We start from the raw sequence: 20,195 nt of genomic DNA, 5'->3' as shown, positions 1-20,195 counted from the left end.
ACGTGGACTTGCGGCTCAAATGCGACGCGCGTCTGCGTTCGATCCTCTCCGCCAAATGTAAACTTTCCGCTCGCCGTGCGCCTGAAACCAACGTCGAAGTCTCGGCGCCTGCGCGCCGGCACAATGTCGTCATCGGACTCGGACGATGGAACACGTGCGAGCCTCGACACCGACGTCGAAGCACCGTGCTTCCGAGCATTCGTGTAAGAACCTCCAGTTGGTCTTCGCGCGGGCTTCGCCGTCCTCATCGACGGCGGTGGACTACTTACGCCGGCGGGCTTTGACGAAACGCGCGCCGGCGCAAACCCACGATCGTGCTGCAAGTATTCAGCAAACGGATCAATGTCGACAACCGCGGAAGACGTTTTGGGCCCACTCGACACACGTGCGACGCTTTCTTTCCTCTTCGCGGCCTCGCGCTGTCGTTCGAGCCGCGATTGACGAAACTCGCTTGGCATAGCTAACATGCCAAGCGTCCGAAGCGCATCCTCCGTCGAAGCGCATTGCGCCGCGCGGTCGAAGTCGCTCATCGCGTTCGTGTCCGTCGCACTGGATTGCAGAATCGAGTCTGCATCGAACGACATCACCACATCGTCATTAAGCCTTCGATGTCTGTGATACATGTCGTACATTCTCGAAACGTCGCCGTCCCAGTACGGCCACCTGCTCAAGAGCAAGCGGTATCCGTCGATGGACTGTTTAGCGCTCTCATGCGCGCCTCGCTTCGTTATGACGATCGGTTCGGCACGCCCCGCAGCACCACTCACACCTTTCCCACTCCCCGTCGCACCGTGTCGCGGCTTTGTCCTCGGCTCTCTCGTCGGCGCGCTCGCGCTCGCTCTCGAGACGGGAACGCTCGTCTCGGCACCGCGCACGCCGCGTACGCACCGCGGGTCGAACGACTTCAGTACTTTCACGATGCGATCGAAAGATTCGTCGAACGCGATGACGACGGATTTCTTATCATCGCACACGCTTCCACCACATCCGAGCGCGCGCGTGAGCGTCGACAACAGCAGCGAAACATCGCCCGAGCAGTTGTCAATTCTCGTGTGCGTCTTGCCGTATTTCGTCTTCACGCGCGCGAACGGCACCGAACCTTTCTTCGTGCCGCACACCACGAACGGTACCAGCGGTGGCGACATCGCTCGCGTCGCGCGACGTCGGTGTTGATTCACGTCGTCGCCGTCATCGCGAGTGGCGAAAAGTGAAGACTCTCTGACCCCGAAAGGCCGAGCGCCATTCCACGACGACGACGTCGCGTGAGCGCCGCGCGTGTGTCGCACATCGCTCCGTCGCGTCGTGGTTTCGTCCGTACGCTCCTTCGTCGCGACTAGGTCCCGTCCGATGTCGTCGACAGCGACGGCGGTGCGCAAGATGATGCGAAGCGCCGCCGCGACTGTGCTCACGCGACACGCGACGACGCAGACGTTGGTTCGAGACTGCGTCTACGCGCGATCGTGGAGACGGCGCGCGTCGACGACATCATCGTCGACGCGAAACGTGGCAATCATCGCCCACGTCGACCATGGAAAGACAACTTTGTTGGACCAGCTCATTCGCTCGACGTCCGAGGCGAGAGTGGAGGAGCGCGCCATGGACAACATGCAGCTCGAAAAGGAGCGAGGAATCACGATAGCCGCCAAGTATACCGCCGTGTCGTACAAAAACGCGACACTTCATATCGTCGATACCCCAGGTCACGCCGATTTCGGCGGTGAAGTCGAGCGTGCGCTCGAGCTCGTGGACGGCGCGCTTCTAGTCGTCGACCCGTTCGAAGGCGTCATGACGCAGACGAAATTCGTCGTCCGTAAAGCGTTACAGAAGGGACTGAAACCGCTCGTCGTGCTGAACAAGGTCGATCGCGATGGTGTCACGCGAGCGTTGTGCGATGCGGTGGAGTCTGACCTCTTTGATTTATTCGCGGCGATGGGTGCTGACGATGCGCAGTTGGATTTCACCGTCGTCTACGCGAGCGCGCGTGCGGGCGTCGCGAGCACGTCGCTTGAAGAAGCACAAAAACAAATAGTCGAAGGGAACGGGTCGGTGGACGCTATATTACAGGGGGTTCTCGATCACGTTCCTGCACCGCGCGGCTGTACTCAACAGCCGTTCGCCTTGCTGGTATCGATGATTGAACGCGATCCGTTCTTCGGGCGGCTCGTCACCGGACGAGTCTTCGATGGCGCGCTCGGTATCGGAGACACGCTCAAGGTTCTCACGCTTGGGGATGGCGTCGTTCGCGAAACAGTCCGCGTACAAAAGATTTTTACATCCAGGAATTTAGAACGCGTCGCCGTGAAGGAAGCCAAGGCTGGAGACATCGTGACGATTGCCGCTGGTTTTGGCGACGCGACGGTGGCGGATACGCTTTGCTCGCCAGAGAGGCGCGAGCCGTTGCCGTCGACGCCCGTTGATCCACCCACGCTGAGTATGACATTTGGTGTAAACACGTCGAGTTTGGCCGGTAAGGAAGGGAATCAACTGACGGAACGACAAATTGAAGAGCGACTCCGCGCCGAGGCGGACACCGATGTTTCGCTGCGAGTCAGCGATTCATCCGATGAGGACGGGATCCCGGGACTGCAAGTCAGCGGGCGCGGCGAACTGCATCTTGGCATCATCATTGAAAAACTACGACGAGAAGGTTTTGAGCTTTCCGTTTCGCCGCCTCGCGTCATCCAAGGCATTGATGATGAAGGCCGTCGAACTGAACCCTTCGAAAGCGTGTTGCTGGAGTGCGACGCGAACGACTGCGGTGGCGTCATAGACGCCGTGACACAGCGAAAAGGAGATCTTCTCGATATGGATACGAACGCTGGCGAAGACGGCCGCACGCGCTTGACGTTTTACGTGCCGAGTCGAGGTCTCATAGGCTTTCGACAAGAGTTCATCAACGCGACGCGCGGCAATGGAGTCATGCAACGAGCGTTCGACTCGTACGGACCCTCACGAGGCGCAATTGGCAAGGCAAAAAAGGGCAAACTGATTAGCACGACATCAGGGGTGACGACGACGTACTCGCTCGGCGCGCTCGAGCCTCGCGGTACGCTCTTCGTCGGCCCCGCGTCTGAAGTGTACGCCGGGATGATCATCGGCGAGCACACTCGCGAGAACGATCTCGAGGTCAACCCGACGAAGGAGAAGAAATTAACAAATATGCGTGCGAGCGGCAACGACGAAACGATTCGATTGACGCCACCGAAGGTAATAGATCTCGAGAGCGCTATCGGATACGTAGGTACAGATGAACTCATAGAAGTGACACCGAAAGCGATTCGCTTGCGCAAAGCGGAGCTCGCGTCGTCCATGCGACGGCGCGCGTCGCGACAGGCGGACTCTTAGACACGTAGTAACGATAGAATTCGACGTATTGTTTTTCGGCCGCGCGTTGGATCCAATCCAACGCGTCGAACACGCGCATCGTCTCCGAGGCGCCCGCGTCGTCCGCGGCCGCGAAGTGAAAAAAGCGAAGTGCCACTTCGCGACGCGATGGCGTGTTCGCACGCCGCCGCGCGCCTCGCGTGTGCGGTACACAGCGCGCGCGCGATGACGACCGCGCGACCGGCGGCGCGCGCGACGATGCGCGACGCCGTCCGCGTCCTCGCGTCGCGCGCCCTCGCGTCGCGCGCGCGCGCGGGGGCGTCGTCGCGCACCGCCGCCGCCGCGTCGTCGAATGGGCGCGCGAACGATGGGTCGTTGGGGCGCGAACGCGCGGCGGATCTCGCGCGGGCGAACGAGGAAGAGGCGTACGACGACGATCCTTTGGTACACATGGGACGAATTAATAAGTCGGCGCTGAAGCGATTAGGTGCGAGCTCTCGAGAGACGCAGACGAGACCGCGCTCGAGGGGCGCGAGACGCAGACGAGACGCGCGACTGACGATGGCGCGTGACGACGATCGATATCGCGACGACAGCGCACGAAAAGAAAACAATGGCGAAAACCTTGCTGGCGCTGCCGAAATCGCAAATCGCGACGATGGAAGAGTTGAACGCCGAAGTCAAGGCGCTCGTGGCGGAGGGCAAAAAGTTGAAGGGAAATCACGGCGCGGCGAAGCGGCACGAGGGTGCTTTAGCGGGTGCTTTACGAAGAATGACGGAGAGCGAGATGGATGCGCTCGTGTCTAAAGTGACGGCGATCGAGAACGGCACGACGGGGGCGATCGATTCTAACGTGGACGCCCTCGCGATGAGTTGGCGAGCGCGTCTGTTGTCGGGAACCGAAGCGACGACGGCTTCGTCCGACGACGCCACGGCGTGTCTCGGGGAGATTTTCGATGCCCTGGCGACAGCGGAGGCAAACGAAACGTCCGCGCCCTTGAGTTTCACGCGCCAGGAATTAAAAGTCGCCCTTGACGCGGCGACAAAAGAATCGCGCGCTCGCGCGCTCGCCATCGCCGAATTCAACGCCTCCATCGACAAAGAGATGGAAGTGTTGGCGTACGGCGAAACGAACGAAGAAGTCTTGCGAGAGACTCGTGCGTTTATCGCACAAAAGCTAAAGAGCGGTGGTGGCGCGAGCGCGACGCCCTCGCGCTCGCCTCCTCGCGCAAAGTCTTCCAAGCGTTTGCTCGGCATGCTTCGAGACGTCGCCGCCGTCGTCGTCGCCGCCTAATCTGCGTCGTCCGAGCGCGCATCATCCCGCGCGCGTCGACGCGATCGATGTCCACGCTATCACCATTAGTTGTATCATCATATTTTCCCATCCTACTCGTGCGGACATCGCGCGATTCCGTAGCGCTTCCGAATCGCTCTCCTCGCGCCGCCGCGACGTTCGGACGCGCCGCCCGCGCCAGATCGTCACTCCGCGACGCACCTCGATCGCGCGTCCGCGCCCGCACGACCACGCGCGATGATGCAACAGGGCGGTCAAGGGCAACAAATCATGGTGATGAACACCAACGCCAAGCGCGAGACGGGTTCGATCGCGCGCGCGAACAACATCGCGGCGGCCAAGGCGGTGAGCGACATCATCCGCACGACGCTCGGGCCGAGGTCGATGTTGAAGATGATTTTAGACGCTTCGGGAGGTACGACGACGACGACGACGACGACGACGACGACGACGCATATCGCGTCTTCGCGCGAGTCCACGCGTCTCGCGCGCGGCGCGCGCGCGATCGATGAAACGCGGAGCGACAGAGTCAACGCGGCGAAAAGTCAACGCGAGCGAACGAACGAACGAACGCGGTTCGACGGTGACGGGACGCACGAACGCGGCTGAACGAGGACGCGAGCGTTGACGCGAGCGTGATCAGCGCTCGCTGATGGTCGAACGTCCGAGCGCGATGGCGATCGGCGTCGGATGGTGATTGGATGTTTTGGACGGGTGACTGACCTCGCGCGCGTTTTGCTCAAACGCAGGCATCGTGTTGACGAATGACGGGAATGCGATTTTGAGAGAGATCGACGTCACGCATCCGGCGGCGAAGAGTATGATTGAACTGTCGCGCACGCAAGACGAAGAAACCGGGGACGGGACGACGTCGGTGATTATTCTGGCTGGTGAAATCCTTCATCTGTCGCAACAGTTTTTGGAAAAGAACATTCACCCGACAGTCATCGTGAGGGCGTACATGAAGGCGTTGGACGCCGCATTGAAAGTGATTGATTCAATTAGTTTTCCCATCGATGTCACGAATCGTGATGAGATGATGAAGATCGTCAAGAGCTCTGTCGGCACCAAGTTTACCGCGCGCATGGGCGAACTCATTCCAAACTTGGCGCTCGACGCGGTCATGTGCGTGGCTCGCAAAAACGCCGACGGCACGAACGACATAGACATTAAAAAGTACGCCAAGGTGGAGAAGATTGCGGGTGGTTCTATCGATGACTGCACGGTGCTACGAGGAGTGATGATGAACAAAGACGTCGTCGCGCCTGGACGAATGAAGCGACGAATTGAAAACCCGAGAATCATGCTTCTCGACTGCCCATTGGAGTACAAAAAGGGCGAGAACCAAACCAATGTGGAAATCACCAAGGAAGAAGATTGGGCGGTGTTGCTGAAGATGGAGGAGGATTGGATCAAAGAGACGTGCGCGAAGATCGCGGCTTTCAAGCCCGATGTCGTCGTCACCGAAAAGGGATGCAGTGATTTGGCTTGCCACTACCTTTCCAAGGCGGGCATCACCGCATTGCGACGCGTCCGCAAGACCGATAATAATCGCATCGCGCGAGCCGCGGGGGCCACCGTCGTTTCTCGCGTGGATGAGCTTCGTGAATCAGACATCGGCACCGGTGCTGGTTTGTTCAACGTCGAGAAAATCGGTGACGAATATTTCACCTTCGTCGTCGACTGCAAAGAGCCCAAGGCGTGCACCGTCGTCCTTCGCGGCGCGAGCAAGGATATTTTGAATGAAATTGAACGCAACTTGATTGACGCGATGGGCGTAGCGAGGAATGTCGTCCAAGACCCGCGACTGTTGCCCGGTGGCGGTGCGGTCGAAATGGCTGTCTCTCGCGCGATCGCGGAAGAAGCGACGAAGATCGAGGGTGTGGAGCAATGGCCGTTCCGCGCCATCGGCGCGGCACTCGAGGTCATTCCGCGAACGCTCGCGCAAAACTGCGGCGCCAACGTCATTCGCACTCTCACCAAACTTCGCGCCAAACACGCCGAGGGCGAAGAAGCGCGAACGTTCGGTATTGATGGCGATAAGGGCACGATCGTAGACATGAAAGAGCTCGGTGTGTGGGATCCGTACGCGGTCAAGGTGCAATCCATCAAAACCGCCGTCGAGAGCGCCACGATGCTATTGCGCATTGATGACATCGTCTCCGGGCTTTCCCAAAAGAACTCCGACGCGGCGGGCACGGGCACGGGCGTCAGCGCGGGCGACGACGACTAATCGTCGAGCGTAGTACACTGCGGCGGATAGCGCTAATCGAATACATACATAGACTTTTGCCACTCATTCGCAAGCCTCGCTGTGCAAAGCCTTCGCGGCGAATGCGTTTTGAACGTGATTCAATCGCGCGCGTCTCGCACTGACCGTCGCGTTTCGTCGTCGTCATCGTTCGTCATGGACGCTCGCGCGATGGCGCGCAAAACGCTCGATCGCGCGCGCGCGGCCGGCACTCTCATCGCGTGCGCGCCGCGCGTGGTGTCGCCGAAAACGTGCGATTTAATCGAGTCAACTTTTCCCGCGTCTTCGCACGACCGCGCCGAGCTGCTGTCGCGCCTGATCGCTCTGGGTCTGCTGCAGTACGCCCAACACATGGCGAGCTACCGCGCGTGGCGACACAGCGCGCGAGCGTGGGGGGAGATCGCACGAGGTGACGCGAAGGGGACGTTTTGGGCGATCGCTCGCGCCTTTGGCACTTTCGCGCTCGTGGCGGAACCGTTGCGGTTGTCGCGTCGTACGTACAGGGCACTGTTGCGACGAGAGCTGGCGACGCGGTTCGGGGGCGACGTAGTGAACGCCATGCTCACCGACGAGGCGCTGGCGAGCGCGAAAGATGAGCCGATCGAGAGCGCACGCGAGGCGGCGGCTTCGGCGGCGGTTGGAGCGCCGGCGTTTGCGCGCGCGGCGCTCGATGCTGCGGCAGATGGGATCGAGGCGTGCGTGGCGATGGTATATCACGCGCAGTGTCTGTTTCAAAGCTCGTTCTGGAGCGCGCCAGTCTTGATTGGGAGCGCGTTGATCGGGCAAGTTGCGCAGAATGCGCGGACCTTTGACGGATATGAGGCGAAGAAGGAGGCGCATCGAGCGGAAACCGCGACGGCCCGACTTCGAGAACTGCTGGCGCACGCAAGGACAGATGGCGAAGCGATCGCACTTGCGAACGGGGCGATCACCGAAGCAGAAGAAGCGATGGCCACATTGGAAGCGGGGCAAGAGTTTGTGTATAGACGGGAAGTTTTGAACGCTCGAGCGAGTTTCCCGTCCGACGTGTACGATGCTGCGGCTAACTTGTTGCCCGTGGCGACCGTGCTTCCGCGTCTCGTACGAGGAGTCTCGGTGAACGCATGGGATATTCAAGTCGCGATGTCATCTTTTAACGGCATTCGCGCCGCACTCGCCGTGCTCGTACAGAACATGTCTACTCTGCGAACGGCGGAGCTGCACGCGGGGCACGTTTCCAATTTGTACGACGCCCTCGACGTATCCACAGTGCGTGGGCTCGCGGGTGACAACGAAAGCGGCGGCGCAAGCGTGCGTGTCGACACTCCGGAAGATGACATGTCGCTCGTCGAAGTGGATTCGTTGAGTTTGCGCGGATACGATGGGCAAGAAATCATTCGAGGGCTCGACTTCGTGTTGTGTCGCGGCGACTCGCTTGCCGTCGTCGGTCCTGCAGGGTGCGGTAAGACAATGCTCGTGAAAGCACTTGTGGGTCTATGGAGCTATGGTTCAGGTAGTGCGCGAGTCATTCATCGATCTCGCGTGTGTGTGCTATCGAGGAAACCTTACTTCCCCAAAGGTTCTCTCCTCGATGTGTGCTTGTATCCGACATCCTCTGCGGATATTGGAACCGACACTCGTGAACTGCTCACTGACGCCATGGTAGCCCTCGGGCTCGGAAGACACATCGATTACTTGGACGCGATTGCGCCTTGGGGCGACAATCTTAGTCCAAGTGAGCAGCAGCGCTTTGCGGTTTGTCGAGCAGTCGTGAATAGAGTCGACTTATGCGTGCTCGATGACGCCACTTGTGCGATGGATCCAAAAGATAGAGCCGCATCGTATGACGTTCTCAAGAAACATGTAAGCGGTATTTTGAGCCTCGGTGACGAAGTGTCGCTGCCGAAGCATCACTCTAGGACACTTCGCGTTCGTTCTGACGGGACGTTGGGCGATTTTGAGGAGATGGCATCGCCGGTAACGTCATCTCGCATCAACGTTAGAGATGTGGCTCGAGAAGCCATAGGAGAACCCCTCGTCGATGTCGCCTCCGAAGAAAGCGATTCGAGCGCTTCAGGTTTCAATCCGCTTCAGATGGAGGCAAACCGCAGAGAGAACCAGTTTATTCGTCGACAGAAGAAAAATGTCGCTCGTGCGCTCGGCGTGAATCCCCAAAAATTCGGTGTGGTTCCGACTCCTACCAAATCGACGAAAGGAAAGCCCCTCGCGTTCGACCCACTCGCGTAGAGAGTTGAAATTCCATGTTTAGTGTTGTTACATTCTATGTTAATCGCTAATCTAAATGAAGCCAAAGCCTTCACAACCTTCAACAATCGCGTACAGCAGCCTGTCGCGTAAGATTTGCTTTGAGCTGTATTCGTGCAAATCGAGTTGATTGAAGCACGTGTGTGCGGATGGCAACTTTGAATCATCCGCGTGCTGCCGATGGATTTGAAAACGTTGCGGGCCTTGCATGCCTTGCAAAGCACCGAATCCATCCAAAGGAACCTTAGAGGTACCGGTACAAAACATCAATAAGCGCGCCAAGTCTTCCTTGTTCATTTCCCTCACGACGTCCCAAAACCATTGAATTTGTTTTGACCCGACGGTGAAGCCGGTGTATTCAGTATTGGCGCGTAAATCCTCGACGTCGATGTCCGGGGTACCACTTATGAGCAGTTCCAATTCAGACGCATTCAGGATGGAAATCGTTTCTCTAGGGACAACTTCTTCAAACCCCTTCACGAGAGCAGCGAGTTGGTCCTTCACCGCATTCGTCATTCGGTGCGCGGTTATCAGGTTGACGTATTCAAACTTGTTTGCATCTGTCACTGCGATATTTCGTCCGTTTTCGGTCAAATCGTGAACTTGAGTTTCACCAAAATAAGACGTTGTGTCGCTGAATGTGTATTCCATGACACCCTCCACAGAGTTCTCCAGCATCCATTTCAAGCTCTTGTAATAATCTGGATCTACACCTTCCATGTCTTCGTATGTGAGCTGCTGACCGAGAAGGTGCTTGTAAATCGGACGCGTGAAGTATGCGTTGAGGAGAATGTCGTCGAACAAAGCCTTACCGACGAGTCTACCGACGAATCTAAAATAGCTGAGATAATCCGGATGGACCACACTGTTTTGATTCGGCTGATAGCATCCCTTGTCGTGAGACAACTCGAAGAGAGCGATGTTTGGATTGAAAACTTCTCGTGCCAAGATGGTGAACCACTCCTTTATCAAACCGCCACCGTCCATGCCTTCTTCGCCCACGAAAACGATGCTGATTTTGCCTCGAATTTCTTCGATACTCCGGCTGTTGAGTTGTCTAAACGAGTCTTCGAGTATTCGATCACGCCTAATGTGTAACGTTCGCGCCTCTGGACGATTATGTCCTAGGCGTTCGCGAAGTTTCTTGATTCGTGTCCGAATCTCCGCACGTTTGACGGAGAAGTCCAGCAAGCGTGGATTGCTCAACAGGATTTTCATGGGTCCGGAAAGCAACAGCGGGCGTTGCTTCAGCATGTCGTTGAGCATGTTTCTGTGTTGCTCGACAAACGCCCAAATGTCGCTCAATATGGCGGCGACTTTCGCATTTTTCCCTCCAGAATTTGAAAGTGCGTCGAGCATGTGACTCGACGTACGATGCAAAGACCCATGCGATGCATGCGACGCTCGCATACCCATCGCAGGCGAGGGTGCTCTCATCGAACCAGCGAGAGCAGGGAGCTGAAACGCACCGGATTCTCGTCTGCTCTTCGAAACTTCACCTTCGACGTATGGATAGAGGCTCGTTCCAATCATCAAGTACGTCGTTATACCCTCAGTCAGCGCGGCGCTAGCGTGCGAGCGTTCGCACAGGATCGATGCATCACCGCTTTCATCGCTAGTAATGTCTTGCATGAGACTTGCATAGACGTTCATCATCTGCCAAAACGGACGGAGCGCATCATGATATCGTATCAACTCTTCCTTCGCTTTATCCTTGAAAGCTTTTTGGAAACGGCTGTCTTTTCCATCCAAGTACGTCAGAACCTGAAGAAAACAATCCGTCAGGCGACGCAAATAAGGAATATGCGTTTTCAGGGATTGACGCGAGTCGGCGTACTCAACGTGTCGTGCGGATGGTTCATCGACATTTGGTCTGTACTTGATCGACGACGCCTTCGACAAGCACGCGATGGCTTCAACCGAGCACTGCAGGGCATCGGCATGGAATCGATTCAGTATGACTGCGTCGCATCCCTCTTCAAAGAAGTCGCCTAAAACTTTTTGTAGTATAGTGTTGATTTTCTCGTACGCACTCGGGGCGAGATATGGAACCTTGAGAAAGCTTGCTATACTCGCCAAAAGTTCAGGGGTGGCGGCGGTTGACAAGCCTTTGGGCCCGATGTTGGGTTTGGGCGTAGCCGCAAGAAACTTTGTGAGGTAAGCGTCAGTGCACGTCGCGCACAGCTCAATATTCTTTTGGTCATGAAATTGCGATGCGTGTGCGAGAAGTCCGACCAGGAAAGAAAGGAGTGGTATATCCACGGTGCTCACGCCAGCGTCAGATCGCAACACAGCTTCGCCATTCTCCTTCTGATTTGTGAGAAAGTTTACCATACTTGCGTCCTCATCCTTCGCAAAGAAAAGTTTCACGCACGTCAAATTAACGCCACGAACGCGATATGTCCCATGTACGTGCCTGTTTCGACTAATGAGTTGCGACAGAAGCGTCAAAAGTCGTCTCGTCACCATCTCCTTGCGTGCTCCGTTACGCTCGCTCAGATTCGCGCACAGCGAGCGCGCCATGGCTACTTCCATCGCCGCGCTTGGCTCAAGACCCTTGGCGTTAGGAGAACTCAAAGTGGACTCGATGAAACGAGGATCAGCACGATCCATCGTGTTCATGATCACAGTTTCGATAATCTGGCGCAAAATTGACTCGCGGTTTTGGTCCACCACGCACAAGTTTACACATATTTTGTTCACAGTATCCTTTAAGTCGATAGTCTGAACAAAGAACAAAAGCAACAACGTTCGAATATGCTGATGGCGCAATTCGACGTTCACTTTTAACGGCTTGAAATCTTCTGGAGCGACTGCGTCGCGCGTTGACGACTGACGGATTCGCTCGATGTCATTCCATGACATTTGCTCGTGACGGTCTAGACGGCCATCCCAGCCTTCACCAAACATCATATTTCCAATCTCCAACGGCGCAGTGTCTATCACTGTAGTTGTTGGGCTATTTGCACGAGGCCGAGGCGCGGATACCGAAGGACTGGCTTCGGTATGCTGAATCCTCGTCAACAATCTGTTTGCTCCGGAGGTAGTGCGTTGTATCAACTCGCGCTGAATATCGGCTGGCATGGCGCTAAGAAACTCAGCGCCGATCAAGTTGAGGTCGCTAGCAGCTTCCGGTGCTTGCTCGCGCGCACGGGCAACTAGTCTATTCGCATTCAAAAATCCATCTCGTAAATCTTCTGTAACCATGGAGAGCTCATTTGCGCTTATGTCCAGTGCCGCCGCTTCTCGGCGTTGTCGCGCTGTCCGCTCTTCGGGCGATTCGTCCACGATTTCTGCCAGATTTCCGTTGACGTTTTCCTTGTCTCGCTCACTGGAAACCAATGACGATGTCGCGAGTTCCGCGGTGTCCAAATGGGACAAAAAAGTACCAGAAGTCGCCAAAGACTCGCCGATACTCATGCACACTGCGTTTGACCAGAAACTTGCTCGGGCATTCCTTCCATCAAGGCTCCAAATTGTTTGATTCCGAACGCTGAATTCAGCCGGTGCTGTTGCCTGAAAGGATCCATCCCCGAGCCACAGGATTGCTTTTGCCGACGATAAAGGATCCAAAATTTCTAAATGCGATGGACGAACGGCCAAGCGAGCCATTTCCCCGCTGATAGAATTGAGCACGTCGTGCAACGAGCGAGATCTCGAACTAAAATCCATGGGTGTCGAGAGAGTGATATTTAAACTCGTGCCGACTCTTTGCACGTTAATGCCTTCGTGGTTCAACGCAGGCGGAACGCCCGTTTCGGATTGCGACCACGTGTGCCAGGGACTGCCATGCACCGGAGGATTTCCTCTCGCAAGAAGTGAAGGGTCACCCAGGGTCGCGCGTGCAATTCTTTGTGTTTGTTCACGAAGAGACGAAGTAAAAGGCACATCTCTACGATTGAAGAGTTCGGAAGCATTCACAGAAGAAGAACGAGGAGAGTGCTCGCGATTATGTCCCCGTAGTTGTCCCTCAGAACGAGATTCGCTGAGTGTCTGCTGTCTTTCGTCCTCTGTGGAAACTTGTGCTCGTTGCCCTCCTGCAATCTGCAGTTCGCCAACTGTCTGTGCCTCGACTCTCGGATCGGCACCTGACATGACGCTAGAGTAATCTGTGGCGAACCATGCTTCAACCTGGGCTCTCGAGACAGAAATGTGATCCCTCGAACCAAGATTGGATGTGCGTTCAACATGACTGCCTGAATGTGTAGCGCGAGGCAGCACGCGTACCCCAGACGGCGACGTATATGATGACTGTGGCGAGCTAGGTTCTTCAAAATCGCCTTCCTCTTCATCGTCGTCATCGTCATCATCGGAACCACCGCCATCATCATAATCGAACTCCTCACCATCTTCGTCATACAAAGCATCGTCAGACATTTCCAAGACATCGTTTCCAGGATCAGGATCGATGTGATCCATGTCGCTTCCGTAAAAGTCATCTGCCATGGCTTCTTCGCCTTCTTCATCATCTTCTTCTTCTTCCTCTTCAGAGTCCTCTTCGCTTGAGTCGCTCGTTCCACTTGATTCACCTGATTCGCCCGATTCGCTCAATTGTTCTTCGTCTGAGGATTCGTGCATTCCTTCTTCGTTGGCTTCATCGGAATCGTGGTCGTGGTCGTCGTCAACCTCCATCTCAGAATCATCGTCCGAGTTCTCGTGACCATCATTTGCATCGATGCCGTCGGCATCGCCATCGTCTCCTCCGAATACAGGATGAACACCTTCGATTTCTGGCATTCCGTCGAGGTCATCTTCGAGTCGAGCGACTTGAATGTTTCCTCCTGCAGCGTGTTCAAGCAAATTCTGGAGCATCTGCTCGGTTAGTGCGCGTCTCTCTTCAACTTCCTCACCGCTGGGTACCCGTGCAGCGTTTACCGCACGAACCATGTTACCGATGCGAGTAAGCCTGCTTTCGCGTTTGCTCTTAGTAGATCGAACAACTAGAGCTTCGAGTACTGCGAGCGTTACTCGAAGAAATCCTGGATTGCCACGTTTTTCGCGCGCAGCGCCAACGACGTTTGTCTCTTCAATGAGTTCAATGATCCGCTCTGGGACTTTTAGACTGTACATCGTCTTAAGAACTCCTTGTTGGAGATTAAAGACTACCCGATTGCGAATGCGTTCACCGCTCTGATAGCCACGCGCCAAACCGTAATCCATAAGAGAGTGCAATAAATCCACAAATGCGTGCTTTGGAACTAGAGAATCACCTTTATCGGCGCAAGTTGAAGCTGTTTCTTGCGTTAAGTCCGGCTCCTTCAGAAGCACAAGCATTTTCTCAATTATTTTCGTTCGCGCTTTTTGGCTGTTGACGCATAAAGTTGCGAGGAAGAACGCCGCGTTTTCGCACCCGCACCAAACTCCCGTCTGTTCACTTGAGGAACTTCTTCTGCTCGACGGCAGTTGATAACGAAGAATGTTGCGGAAAATGTCAGTCTGGTCGTCCATATCCATCAAAGCCTTCACACTTGATGGATATACCTCAACCAATTCGGTGAGCAGACGGAAAGCTGCGGCTTGTCGCTCGAGCTTCGTCAATGGGGCTTGATGAATCGGCTCTGTCGCTACTGCAACAAGTACTTCCACGACCATTCTTAAGTTCTTTGTCAATCGAACGGTTGGAAGCGACTGCATTGCTTTCACTTCAGCCGTCGGGATGACGTACTCCCGAGGTGTACTCAGCGGTGTATCCGCCATAGTTCTGATTTCGGCGACGTTTGCGAATGCCGCTTCAAAGCAATCAAAATCTCGCTCAATTATATTTTTCATGGCGACGCAGAATGTCTTGAGTGCAACCTTGGAGTCTCTACCCATCGGAGGCTTGGTGATGCTCTTGACAATTTCAAGCTCCATGGCGAATTGTAATGTCCGGGGATCGTTCACCATGTGCCTCAAAATGACCGAAACACTGTCGTTGGTGTTGTTCCAAAAGCATGTAAAGAGCGTGTGTGCAAAACTTCTCTTAGATATTGCGGCTCCATCCTTGCTGTCGGCGAATGAATTCGAAGCGATGCGATCCGCAATCACGTTGTCACGTGATAGATTTGCTAGCAGATCAAGAATCACGGCTTGGACGGAGTGCGATTCATAATCACTCGCGAGTTCGCCTGAATTTTTAACGATTGCTATCAAGCACTCGACGCACGCATCGGCCAACGCAATCTTATGACCGTCGTTCAGAAAACCGAACTTGGAGTAATTTCTGGCACTGGCGTCGGAGTCACGATGCTTTTGCAGGCATGCCGCAGCATTGATGCAGTTTGCCAAAGGCACAAACGACAACGGCACATCTTTTAAAAACGTCTCCAATGAGGCCGTCTTTTGTGCAGCGCAGATTTTGTCGACCTCGGCGATAAATGTTTCGACTTGTGAATCAATTACCGAACCCTTTATCCATAGCGCTCTTCTTAACACTTCATCACCTTGCCTAGCGAGCGCCTCAACGAACGCATAGTGCTTGATCGCATACACCTCATCTCTACCGATCTTCGGCGTACGCGTGCGCACGACTTCGTCCGTGAGAGCGTATATGCACTCATCACGACTGAGGCCGCTCATGAGCTCATGTTTCTCAATAACCTTGAGCAAAAGCGTCGCACCTTTCTCTGCACTGATGTGGAAATTGGCGTACAGCGCGGCAACTAGCTCGTTTATGGCAGGCAGTCGACCTTGGACTGCGTGCGTGTGATTGAAAGCAACAGGAGCTGTTTCCATAGCGTCCGCCGTCTCCTCTAGCGCAGTAGACTCTGACGGTGCAGGTTCTGAAGGCGCCGTCGGTGCTTCGTCGGGCACATCTTCCATTGGTCGAGTTAGCATGTACTCGAGCGCTCTCTCCACACTCTGTCCATTCACAGCTGCGAGTGCGTGATGCGCGTGACCTCTGCTGAATCCCATCTCAACGATGGAATCTATCATCGTCTCTGATGGAACAAACTGCCGTGGCGGCGGGCGCGGTGGAGCACGCGGTACCGACGCGGCACGACGTTGCTCGGACATGACGGCTTGTTCGGTTCCACTAATGATGTTGAGTAGACACTGCACTAGTGCGTCGGAATCCACATGACCTGCCGCTACGGACGCAAAAATGTCCGTTTCTGGCCGCCAAATACACTTCAACGCTTCATTTAGAGAGCAATGAATCCAGTCCATGGCAGATCTTGAGTTAGTGAACGCGTCAGAAATATGTGTGTACTTTGTCATCTTGTCGTAGATAGGATCATCTTCTACGCGTTCGGGAAGACGTGTACCAAGCGCGAGCTTATTCGAGTTGTTCGATGCCATCAATTTGACGTCGGATATAGAGACGAAAATGCGCACAAAGCAGCTCAACGTCCTGTAACATTCCGCTGCGACATGTCCTTGCTCAGCCTTTTCCCCGGTGCACGTTTCTAATATACTCTGTGTCAGAGCCACCGTGCCTTGAAAATGGGTGTAAAGTTGCTCGAATAACCCACATCGAGCGGCGTAGTTGATCATGACCCCGTTCGGTGAATTTCTCTTGTCATCGAAGAATGATTCGTAAATCAACGCAAGGAAATTGTGCGAGCAGCGCTGTTCAAAATCCATCTTAGCATTCGATGCGTGACTCGGCGGAAGTAGCTCAGCCTGTGCGGTGACACGAGACGTAAACGCTTTGGTCATCTCGCGCGCAACTGCAATTATTGCTTCTCCGCTAAGCTTGATGAAATTTTGAGCTTCTGGACCCAAGTCTTTACGTCGCCGCATCGTTGTCGAAAGTTTTGCCACCGCGGCAAACAAACCACTTGTAACTCGTACAAAAAGATCCGCTCGAGTGTACAGCCACCAAACCGGTGAATACGGCATTTCATCCGCTTGAATTTCCACTGCGAGTGAACGAAGCTTCGCTTCAATCTTTACCGCTTCATTGAACGCCGCCAACGCTGCGTTGAACAAGCTTTCGGCCATCATCGGGCCGTGAGGATCGTCACGTCGCTTATTCATGATAGCAGCAGACATCACCGGAACTTGCTGCACGAGAGTCGCGAGAAGTTCACACAACCTTTCGTGCGCAGCCATGCGCTGGCACAGTGATTTTGTCTGTCGACAGAACCGAACTTCGCGGTCCAACGCTGCTTTGTCACCTTTGTGCTTTTCGCTCAATGTCTTGCTGTAAATATCGTACGTCGCTAATTTATCGATGTCATCACCTGTCTTGTCGAGCTCGTGGACGTAAAACTCTTCAATCTGCACACCGATATCAACAGCAGAGGCCATATACTTTTCAACGACGGTAGTGCACGCGAGAATCACGTCGTCTGACAGATTCGGCGTGTTCGCGCCGGCATACGAGTTGCTGGGATCCGGCGGGTTAATGAGCGATTTGCACGCGACACTGATGGAGTTGTAGCTTGCACATGTCGAAAATTCAACCGGAAGAGGGCATGTCAACATATTGAGCATGGAATCCAGAGCCCCAGCTTGAACCAGCGGCGCGCACATATGCGAAGTCTGCAAAATACCATCCATGAACCTCGCCACATTTTGAAGCGTTTTCGATATTGGCATTTGCTCGACGACTGCCTTGTTGACGAACGCGTGCTCAAGATTCGTCTCCGAATCTGATATCTTTCGAAGTTGTATCGTGAGATCGGACAATATGTCGTTCAAGACTTCGACACTGACGTCTTTTAGTGCTGGAATGTGGCGCAGCGTCTCGTTGATCCCAGTTCCGACGATTCTCGACGTATCGGCGTTCAACGGGAAAGAACTATCTTGAAACATTTTTCGAAAGCAGACCAACGCCGAAGACTTCAACACTTTTTCCTGCCCTTTCTCGTTCAAACATATCGCGTTAAGTGTCGTCGGTATCGCGCAAAGTACTTTAGCCATACCCTTACTACGGCCGAGTGGCCACATGGTTTCAGTGATAAACTTCAGGAATGCGTCCACAATACCGGCTTCGTCTAGCGTGGCGTAACACGTCGGCTCGTTATGAATGACGTCGCACACTAAATTCGCGGTGAGCGACGACACCCCAGGACCAAACTTGAGAGGGTATTTCAATACACTTCCCAAGATATCAGTCAACGTCCCATCCGAAAGTCCGGGAACTCGCATGCGTGCTCCTCCGTACGCAAAACTCGTGTACGCCAATGTTCGCATCAGAACCTTGATCAAAACTCTTCGATAAAAGTTCACGTACTTTGGTGCCTTTTTCATCGCTGCGAGCGATGTTTCGGCGTCCTCTAAACTAGAAAGACTATCTATTTTTCGTTTTCTATCCGCCACGTCATCGAGATGTCCCGACGCCCGCAGCTCCTCGATCGCCGTAACGGACTCGTATCGCATGCGCTTCAAAAGCAAATCCGTTCCGTTCAACTCTCTAAACGCTACGACCGCGTTGGGTTGAAACTCCAGATACGATTCCACGATATGCACCACGTCCACGACCACCGGGATCGCTTCGAGGCGCTCCAGCTTGAAAATTGACATCAAAAGCGGAAGGAGCTCAGCCTCTCTTATCGCCGTGCACCCAGGCGTTGTTGTGCTCAAAATCCCGACAAGATGCATCAAACACCTCGCGTCGCGAACGACGTCGAAATCGATTTCCGCATCACTTGATGACAGCGGCGCAAGCAACGCCGCCGTCATCGTTGATACGCATTGACTAAGCGCTCCTCGACCGGCTGGCCGTCTCATGATTTGACAAACTTGAAAGCCGCTCGCGCGTTCGTTTGTGTACGCGCTCAGCAAAGTTGTCGCGTCTCGTCGTAGGAGCAACGACGGCGTGACTCCTAAATCTACCTGCATCAAGTCCAACAGCTTGATTGCGGTCGTCTGCGCGTCTTCAACGTAAAGCTCGAAATCGCTCGGTTCCGCCCCTTTCCCTAGATGGACGTTGATTTGCTGCGCGAGGATCGAAAGACGCGCCGCCTTCTCGCGACCCGCCCGCGTCCTTTGCAGCGATTTGCTCCACAACTGTGCCAACACACCAAAATACGCCGCGGAGATGTCTTTGAGAGAGTCCATTTCTTTGCCCGGATCGAACATTTGAGGTCGTGAAAAGTCATCGATTAAGCACTCAAGGCTCGAGGCGCGATTATACGGCCGGTGCATCTCGGACGGGTCGAGCCCCCGTCGGCCAGACGCCTTGAAGACTATTTCATCGCTACCACTCGACGTCGTGTCGACTGTAAACTCGTATCGCGTGCAATCTAACGGACCACTTCCCTCTTCGCGGTCTTCGGCAACGAATAACTCGTGCGCAACGACTTCACAGGCTTTCGACTCGTTCTCGTCGGCGTCGTTCAAGTGCGCCGCGCTCAACGGCATGTGCGCGTGAATCTTCGAAAGCATGAATCGCACTCTCCGCTGAAACACGTCCGACGAAAAGTACGCGTTACGCGGCGTTCGCCCAACCACGGATCGCCTCGTCGCCGCCGCTAATAACCGCAACGCGCTCTCGCACGTTTCAAAGAACTCCAAAAACAACGCCGTAGCCTCGCCGTGCGCAAACGACGGCAATTCGCCGCAATTTTCTACAATCTCTCGCATGAACTCCATGATCCAATTCACCGCCGCAAACGCCTCGATTCGCTCCGACGCATCGTCGCCGCGATCGCGAATCCATCGATTTTCGATCGCGCGCACACCCTCGCGCGTCAAGTACTCCGCGAATCGAGCGAACACGTCGCCCCAGTGTCGTTCCTCGCACTTCCCGTACCTCCACTCAAATCTCGCGCGCGTCGTCACCCCACCGGGCAGCGAGCACGCGAGCAACTCTTCCGCCACCGCCACAACCGCCGGGCTCTGCCTCGTTCGAAACCACCGTATCGTCAGTCATACAAACTCGTCTCCACCCTCGTTTCCACCCTCGCCTCGTCTCGTCTCGTCTCCACCCTCGTCTCGTCTCGTCTCGTCTCGTCTCGTCGATGTCGTCTCTCGGCGCGCGCGTCCACCCTTCCTCGCGCTCGCACGCACCGCATCCCGTCTCGCATCGCTCCCGCGTCCATCATCGTCGTCCGTCCACGCCGCGGAATCCCGCGTCGTCGACGCCGTCCCTCGCATCGCGCGCGCTCGCGTTCGCGTCCCGCGCCGTCGTCGTCGTCGTCGTCGTCGTCG

The 20,195-nt window shown here is 55.2% G+C and overlaps 7 protein-coding genes across 7 annotated transcripts; 4 read left to right on the top strand and 3 right to left on the bottom strand.

The window, feature by feature from the left end:
• Positions 1-15: 15 nt before the first annotated feature.
• Positions 16-1,145, bottom strand: OSTLU_17947 (predicted protein; the record flags this gene model as incomplete). The annotated part of the gene is made up of 2 exons (XM_001420981.1): positions 16-108; positions 270-1,145. The coding sequence occupies 2 exons, from the start codon at positions 1,143-1,145 to the stop codon at positions 16-18; spliced, it is 969 nt and encodes a 322-aa protein (XP_001421018.1).
• Positions 1,146-1,377: 232 nt separating this feature from the next.
• Positions 1,378-3,345, top strand: OSTLU_13224 (predicted protein; the record flags this gene model as incomplete). Its single annotated transcript, XM_001421134.1, has 1 exon — positions 1,378-3,345. One exon carries the CDS (start codon positions 1,378-1,380, stop codon positions 3,343-3,345), a length of 1,968 nt encoding a protein of 655 aa, XP_001421171.1.
• Positions 3,346-3,774: 429 nt separating this feature from the next.
• Positions 3,775-4,618, top strand: OSTLU_27274 (predicted protein; the record flags this gene model as incomplete). Its single annotated transcript, XM_001421133.1, has 2 exons — positions 3,775-3,811; positions 3,921-4,618. The coding sequence occupies 2 exons, from the start codon at positions 3,775-3,777 to the stop codon at positions 4,616-4,618; spliced, it is 735 nt and encodes a 244-aa protein (XP_001421170.1).
• Positions 4,619-4,855: 237 nt separating this feature from the next.
• OSTLU_19811 (predicted protein) lies at positions 4,856-6,877 on the top strand (the record flags this gene model as incomplete). The annotated part of the gene is made up of 2 exons (XM_001421132.1): positions 4,856-5,033; positions 5,368-6,877. 2 exons carry the CDS (start codon positions 4,856-4,858, stop codon positions 6,849-6,851), a joined length of 1,662 nt encoding a protein of 553 aa, XP_001421169.1. The 3' UTR covers positions 6,852-6,877.
• A 550-nt stretch (positions 6,878-7,427) lies between these two features.
• On the top strand, positions 7,428-9,095 carry OSTLU_27272 (ABC(ATP-binding) family transporter; the record flags this gene model as incomplete). Its single annotated transcript, XM_001421131.1, has 1 exon — positions 7,428-9,095. One exon carries the CDS (start codon positions 7,428-7,430, stop codon positions 9,093-9,095), a length of 1,668 nt encoding a protein of 555 aa, XP_001421168.1.
• Positions 9,096-9,146: 51 nt separating this feature from the next.
• Positions 9,147-10,367, bottom strand: OSTLU_41898 (predicted protein; the record flags this gene model as incomplete). Its single annotated transcript, XM_001420980.1, has 1 exon — positions 9,147-10,367. One exon carries the CDS (start codon positions 10,365-10,367, stop codon positions 9,147-9,149), a length of 1,221 nt encoding a protein of 406 aa, XP_001421017.1.
• Positions 10,368-10,582: 215 nt separating this feature from the next.
• Positions 10,583-19,637, bottom strand: OSTLU_17941 (predicted protein; the record flags this gene model as incomplete). The annotated part of the gene is made up of 1 exon (XM_001420979.1): positions 10,583-19,637. A coding segment is annotated over one exon (9,055 nt), but the record flags the coding sequence as incomplete, so codon positions are not given.
• Positions 19,638-20,195: the final 558 nt, after the last annotated feature.

The sequence above is a fragment of the Ostreococcus lucimarinus genome, chromosome 13, assembly GCF_000092065.1.
Source record: "Ostreococcus lucimarinus CCE9901 chromosome 13, complete sequence".
Lineage (NCBI taxonomy): Eukaryota > Viridiplantae > Chlorophyta > Mamiellophyceae > Mamiellales > Bathycoccaceae > Ostreococcus > Ostreococcus sp. 'lucimarinus'.
The sequence above is the reverse complement of the archived record's forward strand: the minus strand, read 5'-3'. Positions and strand labels throughout refer to the sequence as shown.